The following is a 21,361-nucleotide window of genomic DNA, read 5'->3' as shown; positions in this document are numbered from 1 at the left end:
TCCTGTGATATCTTTTATCTTCATTTGAGGCAAAACTAATGTGGATTACCTCAACTGGGATCATAGTGATGACTACTGGTACTATTTATCCTTTCCTGTACATAGAAGTAATAATGGCAGTGACAGCTAACGTAACAATGATGGCAGTGATTCCAGGCACAGCAACAATCTCCGGTTCTTTTGTGTGCAGGTGAAGCAGATTATGGAGGAAGCGGTGACTAAGAAATTTGTCCACGAAGACAGCAGCCACATCATTGCTCTGTGCAGTAAGTACGCTCTTTATCTGGACACACACACACACACACAGTCTCATTCTCTTCTGTCTCTGTCTTGCAAAAACACACACACACACTTGTTGAACTCCTCAGCAGGTGACTTGCTGCTGCTTTTCCGTCAAGGACACTGCTTGACGTCACGGTGCCTCTGACTATGCTGCTGCATCAATGGAAAGTTAATAATCGCAGTGGAGCTAATGGAAACCAATTTGAGAGACAGGCTGTACAAAACCCAGCCTTTCTAAGCCCTAGACACGTCTGTGTGTGTGTGTGTGTGTGAGTGAGTGTGCGTGTGTGTGTGTATACGCGCATGTATGTGTGCCAAAGATAGAGGGGTTGCCCCTCCTGACCGGATGCTTGGGTTTGTAATGGTGTGTGAGCCACAGCTTCCATGCTGGTCAGGAAGCTGACAGTGCTATAGCCTCAGATCTACCAAATGACCAGTGACACGGTATAAGCTTCTTATCTGTTTCACTGGGATAAATATCTCGAATAGACACTTTTTAGAGCATTTTTTTTTAAAGATCATATTTGGTTGATTTTTTAAAAATATCAGGTGTGAAAATGCCAGAACTGTGGCTGTATTTAACTCATATTTAAAATAAACTGAAGTTTTACAGATGTTAATTGCAAATTCTGAACATGTGCAATCAATGCTATTTGTTAGACTGTGGATTAATATTGAGTACAACAATAGCTTTTAGTGATATTTGTTTGTAATATTTTACTGATATGGATTTTTATGCTGTACATACAGCCCTGTGGTTCCATTTTAAAAAATGAGAGGATCCTTATGACGTGATGTCTTATTTGTGCCCTTGGACAAATGAAAAAGGTTCCTCTACATTTTCACATTGGCCATCACTGGCACAGTTACCTCTCGACCTCCCACCCCCCCACACAGCTCTGTGTTGCTCCAGCTCTATCCTCCCCCCGACTGCCAGCACAAATTATGTTTCATCAAGTGGTCGTTCACAATTCATTGAACATACTTAACACCTTTTAATGTCTACACCAGCCGCATAACTTACCCAAAGCATCTTTTTTATGGCCGACAGTGAAAGCAGTGACTGTCATTGTGTCCCAATTCTGTAATACATACTAATTTTATATAGTATATACAATGTACTGATTTTCTTAGTATACTGTTTTTGCAGTGAGTACACAGAAAAATCAATATGCTTAATTGTTATTATTTTTCTTATTTTTTGTGATCTTGGTCATTCACAAAGCTGCTTAACCACCATCCAAAATTTGTTTCGATTTTTCCATCTGTGAGCAACATGGGAAAATAGTGTCCATCAAGAGCACACTCAATGATGTGTTTTAGTAAGCATACTGACTTTTTTACTTATATTTAATTCTGCGACTTTTCCAGTGAATACACATTGAAAACTTGCTTAGAGTTAGTATGTAGTATGTTATTAGGACACAGTTTGTGACCTCAGTGACCCCGAGTGAACATGTCATTACCCTGTACTTTGGGGACACAGACTGCAAGAGTTTTTTTTGTTACAGGGATAGTCAGTGGTAGTGTCTATAATGAGAATTCCTGGATATTAAATGTTCATCTTCAGTTTTTTTGTAGTGGTCAGTGTAATATTTGTTGTTAAAATGTACTGAAGTAGCATCACATGACATGGTTAAGCTGCATTTGAGTAAAAAAAAAAAATGTTATAAATGCAGTTGCACAAACGTATCTTGGGATGTTTGATTTGAGAGAACTTTAAATTTAATTATAACTATTCTAATTATCCGTTACCTCCCCTTGCTCTTTCATCTGTTTCTATCTGCGGATGTCTCTCGTTTTTCTAAGACTGTTAGAGTGATTTTTATTTGGGGTGTTTTAACTATTTTTTAACTCTCACTCATGCTTCTCGACGCATGGAGAGCCTTATACTCTTCTACTCTGCGAGTTGTTTATCCCGGCTTGGATGCAGCTGAAGCTGCGCAAACCAATGTTGGAGGTTTCTCATGTGTAGCAGAGCAGCCCCAGGCGTATGACTGGGTGAGCTGCTGACATCATTACAAGGAGCGACATGACACTCCCCGCCAGCACCAAGGCCACGGCCCTCATGTGCTGGGTTAGCCGCAACAACGCCTCCACATTCTCCTCAGACAGTCGTGCCATCATGGTGTAAGAGTCCAGGTGCAGACCGAGGTAGGGCATCTGCTGGCTCGGCTGCAGGGTGCTCTAGTGTGCCATAAATTTGGAATGAGCTGCAGTCAATGAGTGGGACCACTGTAAACACCCTCTGAGGACATAATAGAAAACTGTTCGCGCCACTTGTTTTTGAAATTGCAATGGCCAATGGGGAAACTCCAACACTCGGCCGGCCAACCAATGGTGTAATTTCATCACTCAGTCAGTGACGGACAGTCATTTGGGATTATAGGGCCAATCCGTGACCAATCCAGCCAAAAATCCTTTCTACTGCTCTCATGTCATTATTTCTATACTGATGCACATGATGACTCATCACCTTTAAATCACCTTTAAATTACCGTCTTACATACTGTATAATGATATAAAAATCAAATAAACAGAAATAATATAAACTGCTAATGGTGTAAAACAGAGTATCTGTGTCTGCGCATATTTGTTGTTGAGCCTTTTAGTCACGTTGGTACTTTTATTGATTTCTCCTTCGAAGTCGTCGTCTTCTTATTATTAGTCTGCATTAAGCCCTATTTGCACAGAATTACTATTGACTTGGGAGTACTAGTGGTTTTGAAGTGAGCATTGAAGATGAGCTCTCTCTACGTCTTGTCAGTAGTGTTGGGTGATATTAAACAGTTAGACACTATAAATTAGTCACTGAGGTTGGGGGGTACCTTGCTTGGTATGGTTTGGTATGATATGGTACAGTTTCTCTGCTATACGGGGTGGTACAGTTTTGTATTGCATGTTATATGGTATGGTAAGGTACGGTACTTTGTCATATGGCTTGGTATATTCTGTTTATTCACAAGTACTCAAATACTATGTGTAGCAAACATAAATCACTCACAAACAGTGTACTAAAACACCAATATTTTAGACGTATTACTGCCATAACCTGTTGTGGCATATTGTGATTTTTCTTCTAGACATATGATTTTTGTCTTCCTCCTGATGTGTAAAATGGAAACAACTTTAGCAAAATGCAGCAGAGGCTATAGAAGAAGGTTGTGAATGCATTTAAACTCATGACCTTATAGTTTGAACCATCAATGATCTGAGGCAATTTCAATTTTCCTGTATGAAAGTATTTCACAGTCTGCAGAGGTTGGAGGCTAAACCAGTTATTAGCTACATGATTTCCCCATGTAATACTAATCCTGGCTGATCCCTTCACTCCTCAAGGTCGAGATATTCCAGCACATATTATACAGGTAGAAAGATGTGAGAACTATTGAAACTGTTTCATGAGATATGCTGAAATTCAAAGAATATAACAGCCAGTTCCCTTCTCATGTACAGATAGGACCATGTAAATTGAATCGACCCCTGTAGGTCACCGTGATTCGATGCAATAAAAGAATGGCTGTTGTGAGAACAGAGTTCATTATCTATCATCATCAGTAGATCAAACTTTTGTCATCTGTCCCCCGTCCAAGTGGTGGAGAAGTGCCGTCCTGATAGCCTACCCCGGAACAGAGCAGTATGGAAATTAAGTCAGTCAGTCTTACTTTTAATTACAGCTGTTCAATACGACATGCAGAGGTGAGGTCTGTCCCTTCACAATGTTTCTGTAGCGCTGATGCTTTATAACTGTGGGTTAAGGACATCATTACAACACTGTTGGTCTACTTTGTTGGTTTACTCATAATGTTCAAGATAACAGTTGATTGATTCCTGTGGAGGACTGCAAGAGCAAGTTAATAACACCACTACCATTGAAGTACACATTCTATGTATTCAAGTTTCAATTTATTTTAGCCTATGTTTATTATTATTATCAAGTGGGTTTTATTTTCCATCTTATGTACATTTACATGTTTTTATTTTCTTTTTTTTTTTCATGTGATGCACTTAGTTCATGTAATTTCTTTTGTTGTAAAGCACTTTCAGCTGCATCTGTTGTATGAAAGGTGCTATACAAATAAGGTTATTATTATTATTATTATTATTATTATTATTATTATTATTATTATTATTATTATTATAAAAAGGAAGATTACGTTAAGTTGCATTAAACATACATTAACACAAATGTGGCAATCCCAAAAACATGTTAAACATGAATTTGTGTATCATAAAAAAAACAAAAACAAACAAAAAACAAAACAATACATCAATTTCTAATATCATGTAATACCTTCAGGTTTTGCACCAAGAAACTGTTTAGCAGAGGTGGTAAGTTCTCTCATCCCCAGCCCAATCTTATATAATAATCTTATATCTCAAAGCTGATTTGATTCAGCTATGATTAGGATTTGATATTTTTACTTGTTTGAATAGTAAAAGTAGCATATTATGAGTTGATCCAGGGATGTTGTGGTTATAAGGCATGTAATCCTTTGGCTACCAGTGGGCTCCATTTGGCTATTATTTACTATATCATTTTTTTTTTTATTTCTTTATTTTTGATAATACCTGACAATATGGTTACCCCAATATATAAAATCACAGGCAAAGGAAATTCCTGTAAATGTCTGTAAGACTAAGTGGCTCCCAAAGAAAAATGTAAATCATAGGAGCAAGTTCACTCTGGGTGAACCTGGTAAAGATTAACATGATCCAAAAACATTACAGACAATTCATGAATCTATTTCATTAGGATTTTTTAAAATTATTTTATACATCAATGTCAAAAATCCCTCCTGGCTCAATCAAATGAATGAAAATCCTGCTGGATGCCCACATGACCCCCTCAAGGAAATTACCACAAGACTCTCTTGAACCTTTATTATGTCCTTTGCTCACATGTGCAAATTGGACAGTGTGTGAATGTGTGTACATGAGTTACAGAGAGAGACAGAAAGCGTTGAGTGTGCCAGCTCATGGAGTCTGTCATCATCCTCTGTCGTCATCCTCTGCTGCAGCTTCAGGTCAGCTGCTTCTCAGTTATTTCCCTCCATGGTGCAAATATGAAATGCGCCTGATGTTTTCCTGTTATCGTCTGGAAAGTCATTTGACGTCCAGCCTCAAAAAATGGAAAAACTCAATTTTTGATGATTAAATTTAGAAGGTTACCAAATCACTGTCTGGAAGAAGAAAAGAGCCAAAAAATGGGAAGAAATTACACTACATGAGCAAAATCAGTCATTTACTAACCTGAACAAGTCAAACGGCTCTTTCTCAACGGCTTCATCTGATGCTTTTGCCTTCAATTTGGCACCATTTGCACTATAGTCAGTCAATAGTAAACTGATAAGAAAAACTGCTGGCTACAGTAGGGCTGTGCCATATTGTATCATTCAAGATAATACTGATATAAATCTCAATGTGATTCAAATTTGTGTAGACATACTTACTAGAGATGGGTATGAGTAGTAGATTAATGGATTACTAATTGGACACGTACAGTAGCCTTTTCCTTTTTTGATTTTTTTTCCTTAGTAAGTGAGCATGTGCGTTTGATGGAAAAACACTCCAAAAATACTGTATTGCCCAGGATATAAAACACTATTTTCTCTGGAAATTACATTTGAAAAAGCAGGAGTTATATTATATTCAGGGACTGGACAGTCATGTATTATTCCTATCATTGTGTCGCATTCTTGGTTGTTAGGTTATCTGATTGGAAATTGTTGTTCCCCTCCTTCCAGTCTGTCAACTGAGCTCAGCCGAGCATTACTTATCCTGACTTAGAACAATAGAAATGAAATTCATATCAGTCTTTTCATCTGACTATACTGATACTGTCAGTTTATATAACTGGAAACCATATGAGATCCCACCTTTTTTTACCAATCAGTACAATATGTGCAAAAGCACAGACATTTGTGGGCACACCTGGGCTTGATGCTAGTGCAAAATTTAATCAAGGCACCAATACTGGATGAGGCATAAATCATGCACCACAACCATTGAGTGAGAGGCTTTGTGGAAGACTGCTGCAAGGTTTTAATCAACCAAAAGAGAACACATACATCCCATAAGCTGCTGTGAATAACACTGTCTTGTGTTAAAATTACATTTTATGTGATGCTCATCATTTGTAGTTTCAACTAATCTTCATCTTAATATGAAATTTGATTAAAAAAAATTGCCTTGTTAATGTGATCAGACCATACAGCATATCGTCCACTCCTCATCAGCCCTTCACTGAGAGCCTGTGGGCTAACCCAACCATAATGTCACTGTAATGCAGGCTAATCAGCAGCCTCTTGGGCTCAGGGGAGTCTTGGGGAAAGGTCAAAGGTCAAAGGTCAGATGCTAATGATAACCAATGATGGCAGTGCAGGAATGACTCACCGCCTTCCTACTCTTCCTGAGTGTTCCTCCTAATACCTGTTAATTGTGCTACGTCTGCTAATGAAGGCCAAATGAATTCTAGTGTTTCATTAGTGAAGAGCCAGTAGAAACGCTGCTGTATGGTATCTCATTTTGTCTAAAGGATGGCATTAACTAAAGTACTTAATTAAAACTGATTTTCACCAGTTTTAATTAATTTAGTGAATGCCACATTCACATTTAGGCTGAATCTATTTTTGATGCATAGACATAAGTCATTTATTTTTCCCAAGTTCCTAACATTATTCCTTTGCTTTTGCACTTTAACATATATAGATGATAAAATTCCATCTATTGTAATTGTTAGTATTTTCTATTTCAAAAGATACATTTTCTTATTGAAAATAGCTTTTGGTTTCTTACCAGGTTTAACTTTTAGTTTCAATTTGCTCAGCACAACACAAATTATTGCAATGCTAATTGTTAATTAGCTAATTGCTAAGTGTAGTTGTGGTGGTTACAGCATTTAAAATTTGGAGAGCTAGTATCACAGCAGAACTGTCACTCAAGGAAAATCACACTGGCGCAAATTCAAAACTGTACATACAACTAGGCCCTATTTACTCACATTAATTCCTGTGTGTCATATATGGGGGTATCCTAGTAGCCTCATGGTTAAAGGTGCAGTGTATAAGATTCAGTGACCTACGGTGGTGAAAAACGTGAAAGGCCCTCTCTAGAGCCAGTGTTTGGTCTGTCTGTTCTGGGCTACTGTAGAACATGGCGGTGCAACATGATGGACTCCATGGAAGAGGACCCACTCCTTATGTTGATATAAAGGGCTCATTCTAAGGTAACGGAAACGCAACGATTCATATTTTCAGGTGATAATACACTAATTTAAAAAAAACATTTCTGCCAAGTCCATTCCACTAGATGCCACTAAACTCTACACATTGCACCTTTAAGAGACATACCATATAACCACAATGTTAGTGAGTTTATTCCAGCCGGGGACCTTTGTTGCATATCATACCCCTTTCTTTCTTCTCACATTTCCTGTCTATATATACACTGTTTAATAAAGTCAAAAGCCAAAAATAACTTCCAGATATCCAGATCCACATATCCAGATGCAGTATAATGCACCTGCTTTAGCACTTTGCCCCATATATGCTCTCCCTGAGCCAGATTACAAATGGGATAGCTTGGTTTTCTGGGGCTACATGCAAATCAGGGTCGGGGATCTACTCCATTATTACCAAGCTGCTTGGTAACAACTAAAAAACAACAGTTTAGCTTGCCAGCTAACAGAACAGTCAATAGTTGAACTGGTCAGGGATCAGATAAACTCTATGACAGCATGTTATGTCTTATGTATGCCCATATGTGTTGCAATCAATGGAGCCTCTTTCTTCCTGACGCTTTATATGTGACAGGAGGCAAATTTCATTATAATTTCACTGTCACCTCAGCTGCTATTACCTCGGGGGACAGACCCTGTAGAGGCTTCTTCCACAGACCACTTACTGACGTAGTTCCACTTGGGAGGAGTAGCCTTCGTATGCATCTTGGAGAGACGGATGCATTGACACCTTTTCAACCTAGAATGCTCAGGTGGTGTGATTTCAGTCAGGATTTTAGTCCAATCTAAATTTTAATAAATGTGTATCTGGCACACTGAAATAACAGCTGCAGACTACTAAATTTGGCACACATGACTTTATACATTATTTTACTCAAGCTCATTGATCCAAATACTGAAGTTCCTGCTTCAAAACTATTGAGTTGATCAGCTTAAATTATTGATATAAGTGCTGTAAAGTTTATTTACAGTATATAGCACCTTTCTAGAGCAAATATTGGTCCTCCATAAGATATGTTGATTATACATGGTAGGGCTATTCTCCTCCTGTCCCTCCATTAATAATAACAAGCCAGTTAGCTGGGGTGGCCAATGATATTTCAGTGGGAGCTGGTGGCACCCCTTGTATTTATTGAAGTTATAGATAGGAACCTGAAGGATGTTTGCTGGCCAGGTTCTCTGCGTGGTTGGAGTTAACTGTTGTATAACTGTGTCTATGTGTAGGAGTCCAGAACTTCTCCACAACATTTAAACTGATCACATAACTCACCCTCATTAGCCTCACAGAAGGGGGAGTCAAGTTGTGTAATGTGTTATTTCTCTTTTGTGAAGGCAGTAGTCGGTATCCTGTATATTATCATGCTTATGTGTGCGTGCATAACACCAAAAAGGCAAAAGAAAACCTATGTGCCAAAACCTGTGTTTCAAAGGATACACAGCCCTGAAATGAAGACTGTGCATGTGTTATTAATAGTACCAAAAATACTGCCTTTATAGAGCCGCCATTACCATCCATTTTTTCCCTTCACATTAAACTTCTCATGCTGAAAACAGAAACAATAAAATATTCAGATAGGAATAGCGTAGTCATCCATCCCTTGAATATGACATTTCCTTTCCTTTCTCTTTTCTGTAAAGAAGCAGTGCTCTTAAAATATACATAATCTTCACTTAACTCTCTGTAATTAAAAGAGTAATAGGTAATTATGGATGACTCCAAAGCCTATTAATTTGTCATAAGGTCATAGCATTAGAGTAGGCTGATGAGGTAGTCTGGTGTTATTAAATCAGACTTTCTACCAGCCCCCATCTTAAGATTCAGAAAAGATTGCAACTAGAACAAAAAAATGTAAAGGTGGTAATTTATTGAACAAAGTGGAAGTGCAATCAATAGAAAACTATCCAGTGTCCATCTGAATATTTTATCATTTCTCTGAACACAAAATAGGTATAGGGAGTTAAAAAAATAGATATAAACAAAGAGTGAGAGAGATGTTTCTGAAGCATCAGGCTGGAAAGATAGAATTTGATGAGGGCATAAATTTGAGGAAGAGGAATTTTGATATGACTGCCAGAATGATATTTGCATTTCAGGGCTCTCTTCCAGGTTTTGTGTTTTTTACAGATATGGCCAGCTGGAGCTCTTGCATTTCCATGTTTTATTAAAACACATCTCCTGCATTGTAAGATTGTGAAAAACAAAATAACAGTATTTGTACAAAATGGATTATAAACAACAGAAGTAATTGTTACTTGCTATGAATACATAATCTACAGGCTCCTGCAGTGTTGGGCATTCATGGCACAAATGAATAATAATCAGCTGTGGGGGGCTGCATACCTTTTTATTGTATGTCTTTGTGTGTGAGACCCTCATAGCAATTCAGTGATGTAATCAGAGGAATGGATATGTTGTTCCATTCATCCCAAAAAAAGATGCTCACCGAGAGTAGGAGCTGAAATGTTTTCAGACTTTTGTGGCCCATATAACCCATTTTGGGTCCATACAGTATGAGCATCTTTCTCCTGCTGAGCCAGCTGACTTCCTGCTGGCTCCCTGCACACATGAACAGCACGAAATAATTCACTGACGTGGTTCACGTCTCAAATTTTATTACACACAATGGATTAAATTCTGCCTATACAGAGAGTTGGTTTGTGGTGTTTGTGACAATCAGAAAATTAATGGATCATTTTACAGCCATTTCTTTTGTAATATTCAAATGTATTTTTCAGCTCTTGGCACTTGATCCTTCAATACCAAATGTGACCAGAAGGCCAGAATCACCTCACAGCCCAGTGCTGTTCCTTGGGGAATATGGCAATTAAATAAAAATGTATATTTAACACTTGTGCAAGTCTCTTGGCAACAAAAAGATAAGATACTGTATGTCATAAGAATACCTTTAAATTGTAGTCAAATATACTATAACATACAGTACCAGTCAAAAGTTTGGATACACCTTCCCATTTACTTGAATGAGAAAGTCCAAACTTTCGACTGGTACTGTATACAGGACATAAACACTAAATACATGGAGTATTCATGTTTGTCACATGGTCAGGCCATTCAGCCACTTTCCTTACTGACCTTGGCAATGTCGTCTCTAGATAACCAGTGGAGGACAAAGAAACGGTTTTATATTTTTTTTTCTTACTAATTTGGGATTTTAGACAGGGACGTTACCTCGTGGCCTTGCTCTCTTAGTCCTTGGAAAGATTTTTCAGAGAGGATTGCTGAGACAGACGACAGACAAAGTGATAAGGCACCTCATCACCTTCTTTCCTGTTGACATGTGCATTTCAGTTTTGTAATGTTCTATTTCCTACTATATATATATATATTTCCTTTTTTAGGTGAACATTTTGCTACTAGAAAGTATTTTCACAAAAACAATGAGCATCTGTGGAAATAACAGGAAAAAAATAATATATATGGAATGAGAGACATCAAGGAAGATAAAAAATAGGTGATAATTGATCTCAGTTATTTAGGATTAGAAAACAGACATGATTTGATTAACTAGAAAAGTAGCAGTATAGCAGAAGAAACAGAAAGACTGATGAGTAAGAGAGGAAGGGTTGGTCTGAAGCAGCTAATGGGCTCATTAGGAAACTCATGGACATGTAATGACCTGCCACCTAATGGACATCTGGGCTCCACACGCTACAGACAGATGAACAGACAGAAATAGAAAGAAAGAATAGGAAAGAGATAGAGGAAGACAGTAAGAAAGAAGGAAGAAGAGAGATATATTTAACCAATGGAAATAATGAAAGGGCACATAACAAGGGTGTCCACTTCATCCCATTTAGTTTTCAGATAGATATAATTGGATATCTATTGTGGTCACAAATGTCAGAGTATGCATGGAGATGGAAAAAATATACTGTTATGTTAATTGGAACTATAGTCAGATGACAGTAATTACCATTGCGTAATAGAACTTATAGATATAACATCTCAAGCTTTAATATGTAGCTCAAATATGTCTAATCATGATCATTTCATTTTAACTTTATTTTCCTTTCATATATGAGCTGAGCATAATGTTATACTCCCATCCTCTGTTCTTACAAAAGCCTATATTCCAGGTTTATTCTGCTCTAGACCATTTTGTACACAGTGACAGCACTAATGGTGTCTTAATGGTGGATGCTTCAGATTTCCAAATGTTGCATCAGTGGTGTAATTATAATAATAACTCAGTTTGAACTCCAACAGAAAATAACAAATCCTGCCAGACATACTGTACTATAGTTAACCAACAGAGGAAGTCTGTATACTATGTATATGTATGATATATTTGGTACTTTGGAGTTCTGAAATGTCACAGAAGCACAACATCAAGCTCTAAGATGTAACTGGATGTCCACACTTTGATTAAATATTTGAATATGCTAATGAAAGACATCATTGTGTACAAAATGTTTAAAAAACCTATAAGTAGTTCTACTGTTACAACATCATTAGTTCACACTGAAATGGAAATGACTTAAACTGTCAGTGCATCTGTCATTTTAGCTTCTATAAACCCATTACCTCTCGCCATCCTCTCATTTAGTCTGTTAGATTTTCCCAAATTGTATCATCAATGACTGCATGATATGCGCTGGAATGCATAGTTAAAGAAACTCTAATGGTGTAGTGTATAATGTAATGGAAAGATAATTTATGTCTATTTAGGCTTTCAGTGTTTCTTAAATACCAGTGAATTAAGTCAAGTTTCTACACAGAACAACTAAAACATACTGAGGCCCAAACTGTCATTCTTATTCATGCTCCCCTGCAGTTGTCATATCAGCTGTGAAAAGTGTCATTTCAGCCTATTATGTGGTTGAGTTTGCAATACAATTGTGCTGCCTATCTGTGCTATCTATCTATCTATTTATCTATTTGATTAGGACCACACGATGGACCACTGAGCAACTGGTGCAGACCACATATAACAAATTACCTCAAGTATCACATTGATCAATTTTAAGGATTCATTTGTTTGAGTTATGATGCTTTGAAGCAGCTTATTTTCACCTTCACATTTACTTCTTCAGTGATACAGTGAGCAGATAAACACTTAACCCTCATACATAATGGCTGATAATACATTTTACTGATTCCAACAAAATGAATCATAAAACCTGCTTAGTTACTCTCTTATTGTATGTTGAATCTTGATTTTCTGTCACCAGATATTCCCCACCGTGTGTACTTTAAGGTGTAAGATTGTGACCGTCTGACAGATAATCACTTATGTGAAGAGAAAAAGAGTGTAACAGTACATCAGCTGACACGCGGCCAAAGAAAACAACATGTTAGGTACGTGAGAACTTTGAGTGCTGGTGACTGATGCTGAGCAGAAAGCCAAAAGGCCATAAGGGCTAACCAGACAACACATCAGAGACACAGCACAGTCGTGACTGGAGAAAGCCCGCTTTGCCAAATGCTTTTACCTTGACTCACATCACAATGTAACGGCTGCAGCTGCACTCACCAGCATATTAAAGCATGTGTGCACACACATACACACACAAACCATGTCTTTCACCCTGTCAGGGTATCTGTATGATCGTATGATGAAAACCCAATAAGAGTCCTGAATAACTGGTCTCACGACAGTTGTTCTGTCAGCCCAGGGTTTTCCAGTCAGGCTCTGAGTGCATTTATATTATTTATAATAAACAGCCAATCACATTAAACATGGACAGATGCAGAAAAGCATATTTAATGTGACATATGTTGAAACTCCTCTGTGAGGAAATGAAATCAGCTTATGTGTTGTAAAAATAAATTGTACTGATCTTGGGAAATAATCTAAATGCAAGAAATGGATATGAATATATAAAAATGGTTATGTGAAATAAACAAATAAATAGATTGCTAGCTTTTGTGTTTGCTCATACACAAAATATTAATAATGAATTCATATAAGTGAGAACAAAAACATGAAAAGAAATGCTGAACGTAAGGCCCAAGAAGATAAATTGAAAACTGGGATCCCTCCTTCATAATCCACTTCTCTACTATCCACCCTGATGTCCACTATGTCCCAACCTGAACACCTCTGTTCCATCTCAGTCTTCATGCATCACCCTGTTGAGCTCACAAGCAGACTTTGATTTAAGCAAGTTAGAGCACCTGCCTCCGATGTTTCCACTGGTCAGAATCACTGGAGGCAGTGTTTTACTGTAGTTGCACCACCAGGGATTTTTTACAACCACCTGAAACACACACATAGCACAACATACTATGATGTCACGCAAACATCCACAAGGGGAATCTGATAGTACATCACACTGAGATGATGGCGTCTCAAATGTTTGATTGCTTGGGTTTCAATGTCAATGTCAACACAGTTTTACTCATGTCCAGCGGTACTGTAACATACTGAGAAGTCATAACGTTCCAAAACAATAGATGTAAATAACAGTCTACTTTAAACAGATAATTAATGACAATAGAGTAAAACAGAGTTCTAATAATATGCTGTAAATATGTCTTTAAAGGAGAAGTTATAATTTTTGACAAATATTGTAAATCAGTGAACACTTACAAATGCCTTTATATCTGCTTATAACTACATTATATTGTATAAAAACAATTGATTAAAAGTTTGTATACTGCTTACAAATGCTAAATACTGCTCTACTCATGGTTTAGCTCACAGATAACAACTGTCCTGCTGCCAGTGCTTTTCAGGTGGAACTCACCTTAAGAATTTGTGTTCCATAACTGCTGAGCTGAGGCACAAACCATCACATCCCTAGTTGTGTATTAGAAATGAAATCATAAGAGGAAAATGAATTTAATTTACAAATGAGAGACAAAATGTATGATTCTCATGTGACTCAGAGTGACGCAGCCCTATGTGAAATGTATTGGAATATTTGCAATGCATGATCCAGCTTTTCTTTCCTCTGTTTCAGGTCAATTCATTCTTAACACCAAGTTGTCCTGAAAGCACATAATACAGTAATGGTGAAAAAGATAGAAAAAGCAATTAGCATATGTAGGACATTTTGTTTCCCCATTGGAAGGTTCTTGGTCTGTCACACTGGGCAGATGCCAATGGTCTGGATGTCAAACCACCGGCTAAGAAAATTGTACTGCAAATGATATTTTCTTTATATTACAGATAACACTAGCCGTAGCACGAGGAACAGTATTTTACATTGTGCGTATTAAAGGTAGTTTCTTATGAAATGCAGATCAGATGCTGCAGTGTCAATAATCCAGCCTGCTTAGACCTGAATGAAAGCTTTAAGACAACAGAGAACAGCAAGGTTTCCATTTACTATTTCCATCTGTGCAGTTCTTTCCCCTCTCTTTATCTCTCCCTCATACTCTCCCTCAGAGTTAATTGCAAATGACGAGAATCGGAAGTCACGAGAGACTGAAGTGAAGCGTCAGGTATTCCACTGATTAGAACCAGTCTCCATGACAACCCCCATCACCCTCAGATAAATGTTTGTACCTTGACAGAAAATACAACAACTCTCAGAAATATGGACAAATTTAGACACATACACACTGCCGCCTGCATATATGAAGCTTGTCTCGGCTTGCGGTCTTTTTGATGTTCATTCGAGGTGACGTTTCATCTGCTGTGGCACTGTGCTGTAACTCACTCTGTCAGTAAGACTATTTTTTTCCTATCACCATTATTATCCAGGTTTTTAACCCACCAATGTTTTTGCCACAGTCAGGAGCTCCTATTACCTGTTCCGCTGCAGGTTGGCCTGACCTGCTGTCAGTCATACACTCCAGTCAAGAATCTACAAGGAAAAGCCTGCATCCTTTCGTTCATTTTTACATTCTCTTACTGAAACTGAACACCACATGTATTGGTCAAACACAGCCATACTACAGTGAATATAAAGGCCCACTGTAAAACTGATAGGCTGCAATGGAGTTTCTAATTGTTTTCAGTATAAATTAGAAGCATTATGTTCTGAGGATAAATCTGTGTTACTGTCAGAAAACATAGCTCACAACTCAGCTGCCTCCCTTGTTTTAAGATAAAAGCGACATGAGTCACAGCATCATTTACTTGCAGCATTAACAATTTGATATTTAGAGCAATGAATAAGCTAACACAAAATGATCCTTTGTGTGAAAATGACAGATGCTTTCTTTTTTGCCAGTGAGACATCAGTTTATGTAATTGGCCTCTGTCATTTTGCAGCAGGATCTGAGTAATTGAAATGACATTGTCGTATTTAACGGCCATTTTTTAAACAAAGCTATCCGCTAAATATCTGCAACCCTCCGTTATAACAGCAAATAATCAGTTCTGTCTCCAGTGACTGTACTGTATGGTTTCAGTAACAAACTGATAGCGACTTCAAAACTATTTCATTAGGTTTGAGTGGGTGCAGTCATTCCAATTAAAGTTAGTCACCCAGTGCATATGCCAAAAATGTTTTTCCCTTCCTGGGTTGCTCTTGTGTCATGTAGCCCAAAAACATTTGTGTAAGTGTCTGGCTCCTCCAGCTCATATGATGGACCTTACCATGAGATGACATCGATTACAAAAAATGTAATTTTGTAGGCTTTGAAAAGGTTTTTCCAAAATGAAAACTTAATGGTTTAAAAGTTCTGCATACAAAGATTACCATTCCAGTGTCACAATTTGGCTTCATTGACAGGTTTTGTAACTTTCAGAAACAGACAATCCAACAACCATGCCCACTTTACACAGCAACTGGCCATGTATTTTTCACCATTCTGTTTGGTGTCAGACTTAAAGTAAGTGAAGTATCATCACACCACCATTGTTTTTTTTACCTTGTTTACCCACACCAGTTCTTTACGTTTAAGGTTGTTGCAGCTGCTGAGCTATGGGTTTCTTTGTCAACACAATTGCTCTTCTCTCTTGTGTTCACATCTACTGGGTGACTGGCTCAGGTGGTTGGCCTTGAGCAAAACACTGAACTACAGACTGTATATAAAGATGGATGTAGCAAGGTGTGACATCACCCATTGGTTTCATTGAAGCTGGTTTGAAGCCCAGAGTTGCAGTTTATGGTTGCCGCCACCTTTTCGGTTTGGAGCCAGGACCTTCCAAATAAGGAGTGCTGGGTGTTGCCTTTCACGCCTATACATGCTCCGAAGTGAACGCTAGCTTACTGGGAACACCGAGTGCTGCATTTTAGCCAACGTTACGCTACGTACGCTAAATTGTGCTAACAGCACAGGTATTGTAATCAAATAACATTTATGAAATATTACAACAATAGTCTGACTAAGTGTGAGTCCTGGAGCCAGGGAGAGCAGCCACCAACTGTCACAGCTGTCAATCAACACAGCAGACATCACAGCTACTATAAGTCTTCAAATGAATAGTGTTAAACCATTGGCAGGGCTGTTAATCCTTTGCCCAACAATGGTCCTGATTGAAAGTACAACAAATTTTCTCATTTTCATATTATGGATTTTTCTAATTGAGTAATATATCATTTCTATTGCCTAGCCGTAACCAGTGGGAGGTTTGAAACTACAGTAAGATGTGTTCAAGGGTCCCAGAATGCAGTTGAGTGAAGAGGTGAACACATTTGTACACACATTTTTTCCTATTATTGGAGTTTCATATTCTCCCACGGTGTTTTTAATTTGGCTTCCACTTGTAATAAGAGTATTGTGCATAACAGCAGTGGTGCAGTGCTTGATTCTATTGAAAGGCAACCAGCCTCCCACTCTCTGTTGAAACACCCTCAAGATATATTGAGAAAGACTTGAATTAACAAAGGGAAATAGTACATTAGCATTTATGCCTTTAGATTTCAACTAGTTTGTTATTAGCTTTGTGCCACAGGTGACTTTAAGGCTCGTATTTATTACACTGTTAATGAAGAATACTTCTCACAATATCAGTGCATGCCTTCATTTTATTGATCTGTGGGCTTTAAAGCAGATTTAATCAGGTTTATGTGTTGTAGTGTAATAATGGTTTAAGGGCTTTGTTCCACCAACAGAAACAATCAAACGTGTTTCAGAGACTTCCACTAAACCAGCAGTCTATGTTAGCTCTTTGCCTTCATTTCACTCTTGTAAAAGGTTGCAGAAGGTTTGCAGAGGATTATATTGTTGTCTCTGAAGTTGGAAATCACTAACTAAAGTAGACAAATTCAGGAACAACATGACAAGATATTCTGCTTATCCCCGATGAGTTTTCAAGCCTCAAAATAACAGGAAAGGCGCCTTTGCTAATTCCAGATGACCCGTTTTTCTTTGCAAACAACAGTGTTTCAGTCTAAGTTCCTAATGTCCACTTTCTCTGGTCTCAGGTCAGCACTGCACACAGGGTGATTAAATATTGATTCAGCCAGTCTACCCGTCACCTCCTCAACTGCTCATCAAATATATCAGAGGAGGAGTGCTGTGGAAAAAAAAACAACGCTGAGGTTTATCTCCTTTCACTGATGGGACTTCAGGGGCTGAAACAACCTGTGCCAATGGAAATCAATGGCTCAGCGTATATAGGAGAACTTTATCTCACTGTCACAGAGTGTTAGACACACACAAACAAACCACACACACACAAACACACACAATTGTCAGTTTGTGAAATACATGAAGAGATACACTAATTTTGGTGTGACAAACACATCACTAAAGGAAAATACCAGTGATTAAGCATATTTTTGCTACAAATTCTGTATGATTACCATTAAACATTACATATACCACATTGTATGTTTGGAGTAATTTACTATCATTAGACAACAATTGGTTTCCTTTCATTTTACTACACTAAGATAAGCAATATTGACTGAAAACATTAGCTTTCTAGCTAATACTCTAGAGTATGGACACACAATATTTTGCACTTTGACTTGTTATCATTCACCAGGGAATTAGGCACCTTATGATGACGTTTTGGTGGCTAGTTAGCAAATTATCTAGCCACCTGTAGCAGTAATGGCTGTAGCAGGTTAAAAACTTACCTGTAAATGCTAATATCTGTCAGTTTAGATGCTGAATGGTGAAGCCCTTTTTCATTAACACCCTTTCTAACATCACTATCTGTCCCTTAGCTTGTAAACTAGAGTTTAACGGAGCACCTGCTGCCTCAGTTATCAGTCACAACAGCCTGTCCCCTCAGAGGCTTGGGTGGTAAAGGGTGCGTTTCTGATATATCTACAGAAACAGTTTTTTTCTTCTGTTCAATAATAAGATTTTTCGCCATAAAAGGGGCATGGTTTTGTGACTTTCATGTAACGTTATATATAGTCACATGGTAATACAGGTGCAAGTAGGAACTGTTTAAAACTCCTCTTGTTGGCGTGTTTAAGGATGCTCTGATAATTCTGAGTCAAAGACGGATAATAAATGTAAGAAATGAGCAAAATATTATTACATTATTACAATCACAGACAATCATATTATATGTATTAATGACCACATGCTTGCTGACTGATCGTTGCATCCTTGGATACATCATAGTGGAGACTTCTGAAAATGGTTCAGTCTCACAACTGCATTACCACCAAACAAAAATGTTTGTTTTGAGAAAGAAATTTCAAGTCTCTGCAAATGGATTTTCATATTGCACTGGATTCAATGGCTGCCTGCAAGAAGGAAACTAATGTATCTGATGAATCCTCTCTTTGTGTGTACATAGGTAGATAGATAGATAGATAGATAGATAGATATAACTTTATTGATCCCTGAAGGGAAATTCAAATCTATATGGGACAAAGACAACACCAGATATCATTTTAATAGAGTGACAAGGTGTTCATTTCTGTACTGTTAAGAAAATAGACTGTTCCAGTCCATCTCTTGTCTCATCTCACCAGCGTTCAGTCACGCTCTCTGCCCAGCAAAGCACCAATTGAGCACAGACAGCATTTCCTGGAACAGAGCTCAGATGACAGATTTGAGCAGAACACCTCATTCTGTGGGTGAAAGGCATATCCCTTCATGCTTGAGCGTATGTGACTATTCCTTCTTTTTTCATCCATTTGTTAACTTTACTCAGTGTCCTGATTCTGTACTTAAACTGTATATTCCCCTTCTTATCCGTGTGCATCTAGCTTTCAGCAGCTAAGACTCAGGCTTTATTCAGAGACATTGTGCTAGGCAAACTGGCATCAAGAGTCCTGACCACCTGGTGAGATGCAGCAGGCATTAGGGAGGAGGCCTGACGGCCCAGAGAGAAGGAGGGGTTGTGAGAACCGATACCCACTCTCACCTCTCCCTCGCTGATTTTAATCCCGCCATCCCTCTCTCTGCTTTTCTTCCTCACTGCTGGCAGCCGCTTGCAACCTCTCTCACTCCCACGCAAACAACATGGGCTTTCTACCGTCCACAGTGGGTGGACACAGTAATGGAAACACCACGTGAGAAAGGATTAGAACGTTGAAGTAGCTAAGAAGAAAACAATCATTGATATCAAATTAATGTGTCTGAGAAGTGTTCTAGCAGTCACTGTGTGTACTGTATTTGTGAGTTTTCATGTAACACAAAGCAGCTAACAGACTGTAATTGGTGTCTAAATTTTAGTTGGAGTTGTTATTTCAAAAACGTATGTCAAACAGAGACAGACAGCATGGGCACAGAGCAGCACTGGTTGATGCTGTTGACACAGATTGACAAATGCTCAACAAACTAGACTTTATCAGCTCCACAAAACTGGTATTTATGGCAGGGCTGCCATTCAGAAACCACACATACATACCTCTCAGAGGCAGTGCACACAATAGTGAAACCTCGTTTTAGGAGCTCATATACTAAGGTGATAATTAGAGTTGCGTCCGTTGGGAGTCTCAACAGTGGTGAATGGCGTATGAGACAGTGTAACTTCCTCCTTACCCACAAAGCAGTGTCTCTACCATCATTTAACCTCACTGCAGCACTATTTATGAGTAGTGACAAGGTGAAAACAAAAGCAATCAATCTCAGCTGGTGGGAGGGATCAAATTTTAATGTGTTGTGATTTAATTCATTTATGGTGGAGAAATGAAATGTAGGTGAGTTCAGAGGTTAGACAGCAAGACAAATTGGGCATATATTCTATTTTATTGAACCCATGGAGTCTGGACTCAGAAGTTAAAGGTTCCCTGTGGAGTTTTCTTGGAAACAAACAAAAGTTCTGTGTCACTCACCAAAACACATTGTGTGTAGCCCTGAGGATGATGCTTATGAGCATGATTTGTGACGTCACAAATAGTTTGGAGCCAATCATGGTCTAGTATGCAACTTACACAAGTGTGTTGTGGAAACTTGAAGCCTCCATTGTACATACACTGAGAATGGACTTTAAAGTGAAGTAGGAGGCATTTTGTGGCCAGCAGTTAAACCTTCATATTCATAGATTCTGTCATTTTTAATGAGGCAGAAGGAGGAGATATCTTTTTAAAGATTTTAACTAGATAATACATTTTTTTTGCAGAGAAACTATATCAGACATATCAATTATTATTCAAAGCAGAGAATTTTATATACATCTTCAGTGTTTCCCCCTAGAGTTTTTTTCAGGCCCGGTGGTACGCACCGAAAAATCCCTGAAGAGACAAGGCACTCACATCGCGTCAAGAGTTTCCCAGGCAACGACACAGAGGTTGACTCACGTTTCAAAACAGTGCTGCACAGAGACTCCCAAATGCAAATGATTATTGATTTCCAAAAGAATGGATATTTGGCATTATTTTTGGCATTAAAGAAAAGATTTTTTTGGCCTGGTGGGGCCTCTCTGTACAATTATAGGGGAAACACTGCATCTTAAAACATATCTGGAGGGGGTCTTTTAAAGATCCCCTTCAGACATGTTTTAAGATATATTAAAATACTCTGCTTTGAATTTCACAAAAAAGCTCAAGTACCTTGTTAAAAACCTT

At 38.2% G+C, this 21,361-nt stretch overlaps 1 protein-coding gene across 2 annotated transcripts in view; it reads left to right on the top strand.

The window, feature by feature from the left end:
* The window catches only part of sgsm2 (small G protein signaling modulator 2), a 97,457-nt gene that overhangs the window by 16,072 nt on the left and 60,024 nt on the right, over positions 1-21,361 (top strand). For both annotated transcript variants that reach the window (XM_067593853.1, XM_067593850.1), the window contains exon 2: positions 191-266. In XM_067593853.1, coding sequence (XP_067449954.1) covers positions 191-266 — 76 coding nt within the window. The remainder of the gene's footprint in view (positions 1-190; positions 267-21,361) is intronic.

The sequence above is a fragment of the Thunnus thynnus genome, chromosome 7 (assembly GCF_963924715.1).
Source record: "Thunnus thynnus chromosome 7, fThuThy2.1, whole genome shotgun sequence".
NCBI lineage: Eukaryota > Metazoa > Chordata > Actinopteri > Scombriformes > Scombridae > Thunnus > Thunnus thynnus.
Note: the sequence above shows the minus strand (reverse complement) of the source record. Positions and strands in the feature narration are given on the sequence as shown.